Source organism: Mirounga leonina, unplaced genomic scaffold (assembly GCF_011800145.1).
Source record: "Mirounga leonina isolate KUSES-001 unplaced genomic scaffold, KU_Mleo_1.0 Mir_54, whole genome shotgun sequence".
In the NCBI taxonomy this organism is placed as follows: Eukaryota; Metazoa; Chordata; class Mammalia; order Carnivora; family Phocidae; genus Mirounga; species Mirounga leonina.
In genome coordinates this window covers 1,604,574-1,618,919 of record NW_023270812.1, presented here as the reverse complement: position 1 = coordinate 1,618,919, position 14,346 = coordinate 1,604,574, and the positions used below count along the sequence as shown (strand labels likewise).

The 14,346-nt window shown below is 43.0% G+C and overlaps 1 protein-coding gene across 7 annotated transcripts in view; it reads right to left on the bottom strand.

The window, feature by feature from the left end:
• Positions 1 to 14,346, bottom strand: part of LOC118001829 (AT-rich interactive domain-containing protein 1B) — a 439,380-nt gene extending 425,034 nt beyond the window's left edge. For 6 of the 7 annotated variants that reach the window (XM_034991980.1, XM_034991981.1, XM_034991985.1 and 3 more), the window contains exon 1: positions 12,668 to 14,346. In XM_034991980.1, coding sequence (XP_034847871.1) covers positions 12,668 to 14,311 — 1,644 coding nt within the window. In that variant the 5' untranslated portion in view covers positions 14,312 to 14,346. The remainder of the gene's footprint in view (positions 1 to 12,667) is intronic. The other variant, XM_034991987.1, reaches the window with a different exon arrangement.

The window sequence follows — 14,346 nt, the reverse complement described above, 5'->3', positions numbered from 1 at the left end:
CATCTCTCCAACTTTCTAATGACTTCCACTTTTGAGAGACTCATCTAGATTAAATGTATGTAAGTCCACGCTTGCCCACAATATTAGCATTATTTAACTCTCAAGTCGTGTTAAGAAATTTTTTTAAAATACAAAAAAAAGATTTCAAAAACTTAGGTTAGAAAGGAAGAGAAAGAGTAGAGTTAAAGCTAATTAGAAATGCCCATAATAACAATTTCCTTTTTTAAAAGGACATTGTTCCAAAATGCCTACATTTACCTCTCTCTCTCAGTATCTGTTACTTTTCAGATCCTTCGCATCAGCACATTCTCTATACCACGGGATATTTTCATCCTCCGCAAGGTAGAAAGCTTGTCTGCCTCCCTGTGTTATCTGTCCGTGTTCCATTTGAATCCAATTTCCTTGCATTACCTCTGCCCAGGTCAGGGATGAATGGCTGTCAAATTCCCAGTGGAATAAAAAGAAAAACCCTTTCTTCCTGAGGCAGCAAGTTTCAATTCACAGAGCACATGGCTAATCTACATATGTGAAGGTCACGGCACTTCAGTCAAAGAGGTTAAGAATGGAACAGCTCACGTAAGGGGTTGTCTTAAACATCTTGGCATGATGCCCAACAAGTAAGATTGTTGAAAGGCAATAGATAGCTTCTGGCAGCAGTAAGGGGAAAAATATTTTGATCATGTGATGCCATACACACTACCTAGTTTATTTCATGTGTGAAACTTTGCGAGTCCCTAAAAAATACCACATATGCAAATCAAATCCAGATTTCAGCTTTAACAGTTCAGCCAGGCTAGTACACCTCCTTCTTCATAAAATGCATTTATATGAAGTTTCTAGACACACCAAGAATAAAACTTCAACATATTGACAACCAGTTGGCTCAAATATCTTAACAGCTGATTACAACTTCTTTGCATTAGTTTTTCAGAGAACCATGAAACCCCAGGAAAGGGTAGTCAGACTAAAAAAAGCACATTCCTTTAAGTTACCCGAACATAAGTGTCTTAAATAAAATTCAACCTCTCCCTCCATTCTTCTCTCCCTCCTCATTAATAATATAGCAATAGGGAAAACTACAGGAACTTAATGCACAATAAAAGACAAAACACAAAATTGCTTTTCACGTCCTATCTTCCCTAATTGCTGAATAAAAGTAAAATGCTACTGCTTTAAAGTGCTCATACTTCTGACAAACGTCTCAATGGAGGAGGGAAACTAAGTCTTGCCACACATGATGGATACCAGAGGAGAAACCAAGACTTTCACAGAGCATGCCTCTGCGTGCTGTAGCATGCACCTTCCTGAGCGTTCTCTCTGCTCAGCAAATGAAAATGAAAGGAGCTAACACCAAGAGTCGGGAAAGGGAAGACTTTCAAACCCAGCAAAATCATAACAAATGTGACTACAATTTTTAAAACTTTTCAACAGTTAATAAACTACTTCTTTAACACATGGAAAAAATTAATTAAAAGCAAAAGCTCCATTTCACCAATTTGCAAGTTGTCTGCCTACCACCAATTTCCTTCGATTCAAAATTTAAATTGCTTATGAGGCCGGAGTTATTCATGTTTCTAGTTAAATGGAATAGTAGGTAAAATAAAAATATTCCACAAACTGTATTATTTATTGTAATCACCAATATTCACGTAATCTAAGGATATTCCTCTGCGCTTACCAATGAACGACACGATATTTAGCAATTTTCCAAAGATTCCCTGGGTATCTTTTTATCTGGTACAGTGCCCCTACACCAAGGTCACTAGATGTTTGTTGATGATGGTGGAATTAAATGCTCCAATTATCGATCTTCTGAATTTATTTTCCTGACCAGTTAAAAAAATACGACTGGCAAACAACAGCAGACATTTTAGAAATGTCATCGACTGCGCCATCACTCACTTTCCCTAAACACTTGGCAAGGTACAGACACATCAGGCAATAAAGAACTGAAACTGTCTGGACTAAAAATAAGCTTCAAATGTTAACCATTTGTTCCAAGAGGAAAGACTAATAGGCTGTTAAATTAACTTGTTAAATTAATACAGAACCACATCTAACTCATTTTCATTCATTGTCCATGAGAAAATACAATCCTTTGTCATTTTTTGAAAACATCCCTTTCCTTACCAGGTAGTATGCCAGTATTTTATCAAGTGTACTTCCCAAAACAATTCCATGGGTTAAGTCTTCTTTCCCATCTCTTTGGGCAGGAGGCAACTTCGAACCTCAGGCAGGTGCAGTCACTTGCCCAATGTCACACAGGTAGTCAACATCCAATCTTCCAGGTTCTCTAACCTGCTGGCTCTTGCTCTTGCCCCTCCCTGCTTCCATCTCCAGGCCTCATCACTTGGTTAACTTAGTTAACATCTGCTTACTAGCCAGGTCTCAGCTTATTCAACCTTAGTGTGCAGAGCCTTCTTACTTCTCCCCCACCTCGATCTAGTCTCTGTGGGATATCCCACTAACATCAGGACTTCTCCCACTGAACCATTTACACTGTACTGTGTAGCACGTTTACTAGTCCTTAGTCACTGCATTGTCAATTCATCAAGGTCCACGTCCTTGTCACCAAGGAATCCATCATCCACCACAGTACCAGGCATACAGTAGGCTCTCCACAACCATCTGCCTGATGCCCTGGTTCTTGCTACACTCCCAAAGCCCTAACACATAGGAGATTCTTCAATACAGGGAAGGTAAATGAACGGAATTCTTCTTTTTTTAAAGGATTTTATTTATTTGAGAGAAAGACAGAGAGAGTGACAGAGAGCACAAGCAGGAGGGGAGGGAGAAGCAGGCTCCCCACTGAGCAGGGAGCCTGTCGCGGGGCTAGATTCCAGGACCCTGGGATCATGACCTGAGCCGAAGGCAGACGCTTAACCGACTGAGCTACCCGGGGACCCCAAATGAACTGAATTCTAAATCCTTCATGCTAATAACACTATAAAGTCATTTCTTTTTTTTTTTATTAGAGACTGGTTTTGTTTGTTTGTTTGTTTGTTTAGATTTTATTTATTTATTTGAGACAGAGAGAATGAGAGACAGAGAGCATGAGAGGGAGGAGGGTCAGAGGGAGAAGCAGACTCCCCGCCGAGCAGGGAGCCCGATGCGGGACTCGATCCAGGGACTCCAGGATCATGACCTGAGCCGAAGGCAGTCGCTTAACCAACTGAGCCACCCAGGCGCCCTAAAGTCATTTCTTTAGCTGAAAAATCCCCACATGATACCCAAAATAAAATCCAAATTAAGATCACTTTCTCATCAATGTCATAGCACCTAAGAACAACCTCCAAGCACACTGACCTTCCACATAAGATCATGAAACACTAAATGAACAGATTTCCTTGAAACTGTTGTTGGAAATGTATAATATATTCATCAGGAAATTTTCGGTTTAGATACATTATCAACTACTCTTCAAATAGTTCCTAGATAATGCACTTTGAGGGATATAGTTTTCTGCACAGAACTGCAGGAGAATAATGTAGCCATTCATTTTAATTTCCACTTTGTAAAACACCAGGAGCCTATGATAATTCACCAGGGAAAATTATGGATCATATGTTATATTGACTCTTTGTATCTTAAGCACCAAGTGGTGCTCAGAGTATTTGTTCATAATAGAATTAAATTTTGTCCCTGATACTTTTATAAATCTCAGCATTAACAAAAAAGGAAGAAAAAAAAAACTATTCCTCTCTACCTACATATCTGAGACAGGCCTTTGGCATTCCCAGCTTTGACTATTTGAGAGCAACCCTAAGCCTCCCTGATATGTAAATTATAATCTTGCTAAGGACCAAATGTGAATCACATATTCAATGAAGTTGAAACAGATGCAGAAGTTACTTAACCATGAATCAGAGACCAAAGTCCACGACTCAGAATCCCAAAACCTAGTTTTAATTTTTTGAAACTTCGTTCATTTGCAAAAAGTACTTCCCCTAAAAGGCTAATCATTTTCGTAGATCATGAAAGTGGAAAGGTCTCAGAAATGTAAGAAAGGAATGATTCTCAGAATTTACTGATTAATATTAAGGATGGAATACTGTGAGGCAGCCGCTTAGACCCAATGACATCAACCCACCGTGGGCTCTACTGGTCAACCAAAACCAATTCATGCAATTGCTTGCAAGAGTCCCAATCAGTACAAAACTACATTTTGTGAGGGAAATTGCAGTGCTTTTCACAAAATCTGTATATTTGCATAGGCCTCAGTTTATATTCACTGAACATGTCCGGGATCCAGTATAGTTTAATAAGATGTTCAGCGGTGCATAGCTGATTAGACACTGTATTTTTTAAAATTCAAAGCAGCACAGAATTTTGCAGCTGGGAGGGACTGGGGTCACCTAATTGATGGAGGCAGGGGCTTATCTGCAGCCACACCCTGAAGCGCAGCAGGGCCAGGCAGAGAGCAAGAACTCGGGGTTCACTACACCCTGGAAAGACAGGTGGGAAGAGAAGAGGTACCACATGACAATGCCACAGGATTTGCAGAGATGAGCTCCGTGACAACCACGCCCAGCAGACAACATTCCACATCAGGAAACTGAGCCTCTGCCGAATCTCAGAGAAAATGGGCACTCAAGCTCACAAGTGAGTCAAAGTCTTACCAACTCCAAGCCCACGATCTTTCCATTACATCAGGATGCCTTGTAATACATTCGCATTCTCTCGTAAATCCTCATAATCACAGAAATAAACTAATAAACAACAAACATACCAGTTCCCTTAGAAATATGTCTGCTTCTTCAGACAGATTCTTGCTCAGCAGTAGCAATGTTTTACATTTCTATTTCCAAGGTCATTTATAATTCATTGGGTAAAGTGAATTTATTATAAAAAATACAAACTGAAAGCAGAAAATTTAAAGGATATTAAAATGGGGTTAGAGCTTGATACATATATAAATATATGGTCACGGAACCCTAAAATTTGCTTCTTAAATTTTCAGAAATTAGATGCCAAATTCTAGACAAATTTTAGAATTACCAGTCATTTCAAAATAAGGCTATGAAGTACAGTGAGTGGTTTAACTTCTAAGATGCTCAGCACAAAAAGAAACAGGAGATACTAAGAATTCTGGAACAGCCTCCACTAATCATCAATGCCTCGTTTTCTGAAAGGTTTATTTCAGGACCCAGAAGCAGTAGCTGAATTTACTCCTCAGCCAGCATACATTATCTAAACAGTTACCAAAAATACTCCAGCAATCCAAGTATCTTCCTAAATCTGAGCAGACTGTTTTAACTTTTCTCCAAAAGCCCATGTAATGTAGAAAACTGAGAAAAAGAAAAAGGACCATTCTATATAAATTTCAAAGTGATTATATTTTCCTTCTTTTAGCTATTATTCTTTGTAGTGGGATTTTTATTTTGCTGTGGCACAAAGCCAATAATTGATTGGTAGAAATGGAAAAGAGTCACTAGCTCACATCAACCATATCACAACAATCTACAATTATTTGTTTTGCCAAAATCCACTCCCCCACCCAAAAAAGCAGGCCAACAGACTGCTGACCCACATGGTTGCTATTTGCACTTTGTTTAAATGAGCCAGTGCTAAGTCAGCGATGCCAAAAATGCCATGCCCAGGTTCAGGGGGAGCCGGCTTTGGCAACACTTTGTCTCCCTGAACCGCACACAAAAGTAGCAGTGATCCCCACACCCCAGCTACCGGCGGTGTCCGGCACAGGGCTGATGAAGAAAATGTGTGCTTCGTAAATATTGGCCAGTTGATCATCCGGAGCAGATACATATCTAGCCTACACCTCAGAGCATACACAAATGCTAAATGCTTACACCTTAAGAAATCATTGTTGCTTCCAAGTACACACTCTTATATCACAGTACAATTTCTGTGTCCTCTGTGGACTTCAGTGTTAATGTACACGACTCATCGTCTAAAGATGGAACTATATATCAGCATCAATAGCAGTTAAAATACAATTCCAAATTTTACACACAAAAAATGTCTGTTTCTAAGACTAATCGGGATCTAAGAAGCATCCCTTTGCAGCTGCCTCTAAATTTAATTAAAAGACCAATCATCTTAATTTAGTAATTTTTCCACATACAAAGAATTTCTGCAGTTTTGCAGAGAACTACAAATTAAAAACATAAGGGGGGGAAGCACAAATTTGGGGCACAGAACACTATGGAAAAAGACACAGCATCACATGGATTTGCTCAGGCTTGGGGGCTGGGATGGCCCAAAACTTAAAACACAACTGGAAAAAAATTATCATTGTAAATTATTTCCACTAATAGTAGAAAGATAAAACCAGTTTTGAAAAGAGGCTAACATGCAAAAGATGAGAGAAGTAAAGGGGGGAAAGGATCACGCTAACAGTTTGTTTTCATGTCCAATATATTATCTAACCAAGAACCAGGTTTCTCTCAACAAAGTATCCCAAACCTTTAAACAGAAAGTCTTCAAAAGCTGCTTTTAAACTTTTAATGATCTGACAATGAAACAACTAACTTACACAAACACATTTCCAAACAGACCAAACCTGGGAAGATGACCCCCAAGTCAGAACTGGGAGGAAGGAGTGGGGTAAACGCATGAGCGCGCACACACACACACACACACACACAGACACGCACACGCATGCGCACTGCTAGGGAGTATCTGAGGAAGGACTTACAAACTATGAAGCAGCAAGATTGATGGCTCTGAAAAGATTATTTGGCTTACAATACACATTAACAAATAATACGAAGGTTTGACATGAGACTTATTTCAGTTGGGAAGATGAAAAGTTCTAGAAATGGATGGGGTGATGGCTGCACAACGTGAGTGGACTTCATGGCACTGAACAGTACCCCTAAAAATGGTTAAAACAGTAAATTTTATGTTATGTATATTTTATCACAATAAAAAAATAAATACGTATAATTTTTTTAGGCCTCCCATATTCTTGAAAATGTGGTCTAGGATTTTCTTCTGGATTTCATCAAATATGGCTTCCCTTCCAGAGTCACCTAATAAGTAATGACCTGTCTGATTCTCAAGTTTCATCTTTCATCAAGGCCCAAACGAGATGCTGAGAAGAGCATCCTCCAGAAGATGGTGAGCAGAAGCTGAATCTCGTTCAGTTCAAAAGGACTGCCTTGCTATGACAGATCTAGTCCAGATTCTGCTGCCACCTACCTAAAATAAGAGTGTCTATTGGTAAACCGGACGTGCTTAACATTTTAGAGCTTTGGTCTCTTTCCGAGCAATAAATATCATTCAAGGAACAAATTAATTTCATCATTAGTTCATCCGTCAAACTCAGTAGCCTTCTAATATTCTTGGCACTGATCCATTCAGAAGTGGGTTTGAAAACTGCCTACTGGATCCTATTCAAAGAAGTAAATCTAAGGAAATAGTTTGCTTAGAATTACTCCAAGTTAAAGTCTTTGAAAACAACATGTTTGCTGAAAACGTACTGTGGAAGCACTTATTCTACTTAGATAAAGTCACTCAGTCACTCAATTAGGGTGAATTAAGTTAAAACTACAGTATGCGTATACCAACAATTCCATTCATTCCTATCTTAGCATAAGGCAAAATAAGTGGATACTTAATGATACCTCAGTACCAATACCTGTATCATTTTCTTTCCATCAAAATTCTAAGAGAAAAAGTCACTAAAGTATACGAAGTTTTTAGATCAAAATTAATTCACTCAATCACCCAATTAAACCAAAAAGAGCCACTTAGTCTTGTATAAATAGCCTCCAAACTGTAAAAAGCTATATTGTGTGACAGTTCTCCATCTATGATATATATACACACCCCTGGGGGATAAGCAGTTGTGCCTCGTACTTACTTCTCCCCGCAGACACATGAAGTCAAATAGGGATCCCTCAGCCTCAAGCACATGCACACGCACGTGCACACACACAGCAAGTACGTGGCTCTACTCTGCATATCCACAGAGAATCTGCACACATCTCCTGACGAAGAAAGACACCTCAGAAAAGGCCAGAGAGACCAACAACTATCCAGTTCCAAAGAGGCCTAGGACGTGGAAGTGGTCGGTAAGTACAAAATTTTGTAACATCCACTTTGAAAATCTAATTACTGCAAAAAAAAAAAAAAAAAAGGAATTTGAGTTTTATTAACATTCCTTGTGAGCCTCCATAAATCTGTTCTTAAGTGATACACAACAGTTCTTTCAAATATAAATATAAGCCTCAAATTTACAAATCTACACACGGGCCAAAATGAAAGTGACACAAGTAAATTATTAGCTCCTTTTCCTCAATGATGGATCAAAGTACACAGATCTTTTAACTGAGCAGTGTCATTCTTGTAGTGAGAAAAACCTCTAAATTTAGGGCACTGGGCAAAAGCTAGTATAGTTCCCAGTGCATTATATCCAAAATTTACATGTCCAAATCCGTCTTCAAAATAAATAAAATTTCAGAGACTCCTAACAAATTTTAAATCAAACCACTCTCTTCCTATGAGAGAACAGGGTATAAGTAAGCGAAATGATCATCTTTCCAGTTTGCCTGTCATATTGGTATTTATCCTACAGAAATAAGTAAGTACCTATTACATCAGAAGCCATTTTTTAAAGATATACTGTGCCCCAAATTATAAAGTAATAAAGTCCATTAATAAGAAATAGAACTGAAAACTCGACCCCATTCTCTTACACCTGTTTTCTTTAAAATGTGTGTCTGATAAAATTACCAAATGAACTTATGAGTCTTCCTCCACACAGTCTTACATTTTCAGAATTGGTCCTCAAACCAGAATTAATACTATTTTTATACCAGAGTGAAGATGTTATTCTCTCAATCCTAATGAAAGAACATGATAGTTAGAGGGAAAGTACATTAGTGTAAGTGTCTAAGGGTGACTTGGATTATTTCCATCTCCACAACACACCTGTGATATTTCTGATACAATATGATGCCGGGAAAAATGGAACAAGTAGAAAAAGCCCTGCCAAAAATCCATTCCTAAATACAGATAAAAAGTAAAACCAAAGAAAAAAGGGGGTTAAGGTTTCTCACTATAGGCCCAAAGTAAGAATACGATGTTCCCTGGAACATACTTATCAATTCTGTGTTTAAATATAAACATAAATTGAAGTTATAGCTGTCTTAAAGAGTAGTGATCTTTAAAAAAAAAAAGTCAAAAGTAAGTACACAGAATTGAGGATATCCAAAGAAAACAATCTTAAGCCATGTATTTCATTCCAGGTAACCTAGGAAAGCAGAAGACTAAACATTTTTGTTATATTTTGTTTTGTTTTGTTTTTTTAATGATAGGCCTTTTCTATAACCACAGTTGCCAATTCCACCTTCTCTGACGACAGAGCAGCCAGCCAGCCAGCCATATCTCAGCAAATATATCAATTTAGGGCACAATAATTTCTTTACAAGATTTAAAACATTAGACAGGGTAAAATTTCATTGGGAGGGGAAGTGGGGAATGATGTTATGCTATAATATATCTTATACAAATTTTAAGGTAATCAGGAACCAGTCTGTAACTTCCTGCTTTGTAAGCCAGCTAGTCACTTCTTTTAATGGTAAATAAGGCTCTTTTTATTACATTGTATTATATTCTATAAAACTAAGGTTAAAATAGCATTAATGGAATTCAGCACAAATGTGGACATTATAAAATCTTGGTTACGTGAGTAGACCTCAGTACTCCTTTTGAGACTACTCTATCTACTTTATCTTAGAAAAAGCCAGTAACAAACTGTATCATAAAATGGCTTATTTCACTTTTTAAAAAGACCCCCCCAATACAATATACACATGTATTTTGTTTCCAATTATAAAAACATTTGCCACCCAATATAAACCATTCCTAAAATCAAAAATGAAACTAAATGTGCTAAAGCCACAAGAAAATTTCATCATTTAACAATGTGATTTAATAGTACTTTATGGCCTATAATTACATAGTAAATTAGAATTTTGGACAAATAACTATTTCTTATCATAATCATCACAACAAATACTAAATAAAAACTAGCCTTCCAAAAAGGAAAAAAATATAAAAAAGATACATTCCACACGTTAAACGGCAAAGTACCTAAAAGAAATCTGTGAATCTAGGTCATATGCCCAGCATTTTTCTTCCCCCTCAAAAATAAAAAAGCTATTCCCAAGGGTCACAATGAGGACATAATGGATTCACTCTCATTCCAAGAAAACAAAATACTTAAAATGATTGGTACCATTAAGAAATAATACTGTAAAGTAACAAGGACCTCCATCTGCCTCTATCATCCTTCCGTTCCAGTTTAACAAAGATGTGAATTTTAAACTATTCCTTTAAAAGCAAGCTGACAAAGTAAATCTTTTTAAAATTACATGGGTTTATTTACATAAGGCTTCTCTGTGTTTTTACTTGTGTGAATCAAAGATAAAAACTGATATCACAAATTTTCTATCAAGAGTAGGAAAACATATTTTCATTAAAAGTAAAACTCCAGTAACTAAAGATTTGAAAGCAGTGAACACTAACGTCCTCAGCTAGGGATTCACAGGATTATCTATTAAATTCAGTCCAGTATTCATTCTGACACGTCTCTCCTCTAAGATATGGTAATTATTAAAATACATCTTCCTGAAATAAATAAGCTGAGTAAAAACATATATTACAACCACTGTTAATTCCTTCCTAACAAATGAGAATTTTAAAAACTTTCACAGCATTTAAGATGTCTACGAGAGAAAGATTATTTGGAAGAAACACACCCAGCACAGCTTGCATGTGATAGTTTCCCTAATACATGTGTAAGCACTTCAAAGAAGGCTCACATCACCGAACCTAACAAAATAATCAAACAGAAAAAAAAATTCCTTAGAGCATTTCTATATTTCCAAATCAGAAGCAAAAATAAAATAATTTTTAGTATTTCACAAGATTATCCATTTTTTCCCTTTGATTGTTGTCTACAAAATTAGTTTCCTCACTTCGTGATTTTTTAAATATTACGTCAATTTAACTACAATTCCTCATCCACAAACATCTTTAAACGACCAGAATTGTTAAAACACACGTTACTAAAAAAATATAGCTTTAATCTTGTTATACAGTTAATTAAGTATCACTGAAAGATACTGTTGCACCTCAGAACCTGGAAATTTTTAACGTTATAATTTTTAAATTTAAACTACATGTGCTGACAATTCATTTTTTGCATAGTTTAATCTGTAAAGGGCACTTTCAGGAAAGCTTTACAAATCCAAAAATTGGTAAAATTCTTGGTTTAATTATTTTTCAATTGCCATATCCTCATCCTACAATCAAAGTCCGTGATATATGCAGTGTCCACATTAAGACTGTCAAAGATCTGAATTTTGTAAGTGCCCAACGTACTGGACACCAGCGTAACGATTTTAGTATTTAATCCTCTTATTAATAACTCTGATTCATAATAACTTAAGCTTTAAATAATATCCAACCTTACATCTGCTTGTAATAGAGCTCAGTTATTATTTGTGGCAAGAATTTTTGTGACTACTGCTCAGCACTTCTATTTACATCAGCAGTGCTAAATGCCCAATGGTGAGAGAGGAGCCAATCAGATGGCAGATTAGATGTCAACTCAGAGGCAGCTGTCTGGAGACTATTACAGCCAGTTTACCTCCACAATTCAAATTCCAAACCTTGCAAAGGAGATCAAGTCAGTCTTTAGGCTCAGCCTACGAGCAAGAAACAGCAAGAGTGCAGGACACTTCCTAATAACGCTGTAGGACCTGGGTGACAGCAAATTAAAGAAAATCCAAATAAATCCGATCCAAAAAGATCAATTTTCACTGGCCTGCTATTTTCCTGGACTTGCTGAATAAAATGTATGCCTGGCCCATGATCAAAATAAGTTCAATTTAACCGGAACGCGTTCCTTTAACACAGCCTATCTGTTGAAGGTGACTCCCTTCAAGCAGCCTATAAGCCAAATAATGGATTTCCTGGCTATTCTCAGGAATGAATCGGTTTATTTTAGAATACTTTACCTCCACGTCGTTGTAAATTGGGGTATTACTTTCGCTACGAAGCATTCCAACTCACAGCTCGCATCGAGGATGTCTGAATAGCCGGGCAAAACTACGAAAAACACACTCGGTTGCCACAAAGCTAACCTATTTTTCCTGCCTTCACCTTGCAGGCTAAGAGGGAACGCGGTGTGGCTGGAGGCAGGACAAAGTTCCTCATTCTTTTCCCGGTGAAAGCTTATTGCTGGCGCTAACCGAGAAGACGGAGTCAATACTCCTCCCCAGACCGGCCCGGCCCGGAGCGCCGATTTTGTTACAAAAGCCGCCCGAGCCGTTCCCAGCGCCCACACCGCTTCCTCGCGGCGCAGTCCCCGGCCCCGGACGCGCAGCTCCGCGCCCGGGGCGGGGTGGCGAGGCGGGGGTGCTCGGCGGCCGGCCATCCCAGCGCGCGTCCCGGTCCTCGGCGCGACCCTCTCGCCGGGCCCCCGGGCCCCGGGCCCCGGGCCGCGCAGTCGGACGCCGCGCGCTCCCCAGCCTCCGAGGGAGGCAGCCGCGAGTTAAAATGGCTTTGGGCGCCTCGCCCCCGCCTCCCCCCCGCAGAAGACGCAGAAAAAGTACGCGGAAAGAAAGAAACTAGGGCTCGAGGCGCGCGGCGAGGCCGCCGCGGCGGAAGCAGGCCCGGCCGGCGCGGGGGTTACCTGGGATCTGCCCATGGTCGGGCCGGGGGTGCCGGGGCTCATCGCCGGGTGGCTCCTTTGTTGCGCGGCCGCCCAGGCCGGGCTGGCAGCGGCGTACTGGGCGCCCATGTCCTTGCCCAAGCCCATGCCCGCGGCCGCCTGCTGGCCGCCCGCCGCCGCCCCCGCCGCCGCCGCCGCCGCCTGGGACTGGGGCTGCGACGGCGGCGGCGGCGCGCTGGGGCTGCTGTAGTCGGGGTAGCTGCCGCCGTAGCTCCTCATCATGGGGCTGGGCGAGGTGAGCAGCTGGTTGAGGGTCGGGGTGGCCCCCGACGGGTGCTGGTTCTGCCCGGCGAAGCGCTGGAAGCCCCCAGCCGCCGCGCCGGCGGCCGCCTTGCTGAGGCTCGCGGCCCCGCCGCCCCCGGGGCCCATCATCATGCCGCCGCCCTGCTGCCGGGGGGAGCTCAGCACCCCGTACCCCGAGGACGAGCCCCCATAGCCGCCGCCGCCGCCGCCGCCTCCTGCTGCTGCTGCCGCCGCCGCGGCCGCCGCCGCCACAGCTCCCGCTCCCGCTCCTGCTCCTCCTCCTCCTCCTCCTCCTCCGCTGCCTCCTCCTCCTCCGCCGCCGCCGCCGCCGCCGCCGCCGCCGCCGCCCGCGCTGGGCCGGCTGTAGCCCGGATAATGGTTGTACTGGCTGTTGGGGTACCCTTCGTGGGAGTTCTGCAGGGGGTCCATGCTGTTGGGGGCTCCGGCGGCGGCTGAGGCGGAGTGCATCATCCCCATCCCGGGGCTTTGTTGTCCGCCATGTTGATCAAAGCAAGGCCCAGTGCGGCCGCCGGGGCCGCCGCTAGCAGGGGCAGCGCTGCCATAGTAATTATTAAACTCCGCGACGGCCGCCGGGCCGCCGCCGCCGCCGCCACCGCCGCCGCCGCCCCCGGGCACGGCGACCGGCGGCTGCTGCGCGCCCAGGGCGCCCAGGCCCGGGGGCTCGAACCGGCCGCCCGCCGGCTCCCCCATCTTGGGCGGCGCGTCGTCCTCGTCGCCCGGCTTGCTCAGCAGAGGCTGGCCCGGGGGGTCGGCCTGGCTGCCCGCGGCACTGTCCTTGGCGCCTCCATGTTGCGGCTGCTCCATGTCGGGACCGGGCTGAGCCGCGCCGCCGCCCGCGCCGCCGAGGCTGCTGTTGTTGGAAATGGGATGTTGCTGCGGCGGCTGCTGCTGCGGCTGCTGCTGCTGCTGCTGCTGCTGGAACTGGTTTAGCTGCTGCTGTAGTGCGTGGTGGTGGTGGTGGAGGTGGTGGGCATGGTGGTGGTGGTGGTGGGCATGGTGGTGGTGGTGGTGCTGCTGGTGGGGCGGTGCGGCGGGGGCTTCGCCAACGGTTTTCAGTTTGTGGTTGGGGAGCAGCCCCGTCTCCATGGCCGAGCCCGGGCCCGACGAGGAGGAAGAGGAGGACGCCGCCGCCGCGGAGGAGGAGGAGGACAGCGCGGCGGCGCTTCCACCCTCCTTGAGAGTCGCCTCGGAGCCGCCGCTCTTGGCGCTGTTGGTGCTGGCGGCGGCGGCGGCGGCGGCCGCCGTGCTCGCGTTATGGGCCATGTTCAGTTCGTGACGGGGGTGCAGGGGGTGGTGGTGCACATTATTCAGGCCGCCGCCGTCGCCGCCGCCCCCCAGCATGGGTCCCGGTGCCGCCGCCGCGCCGCGCGCCCCCG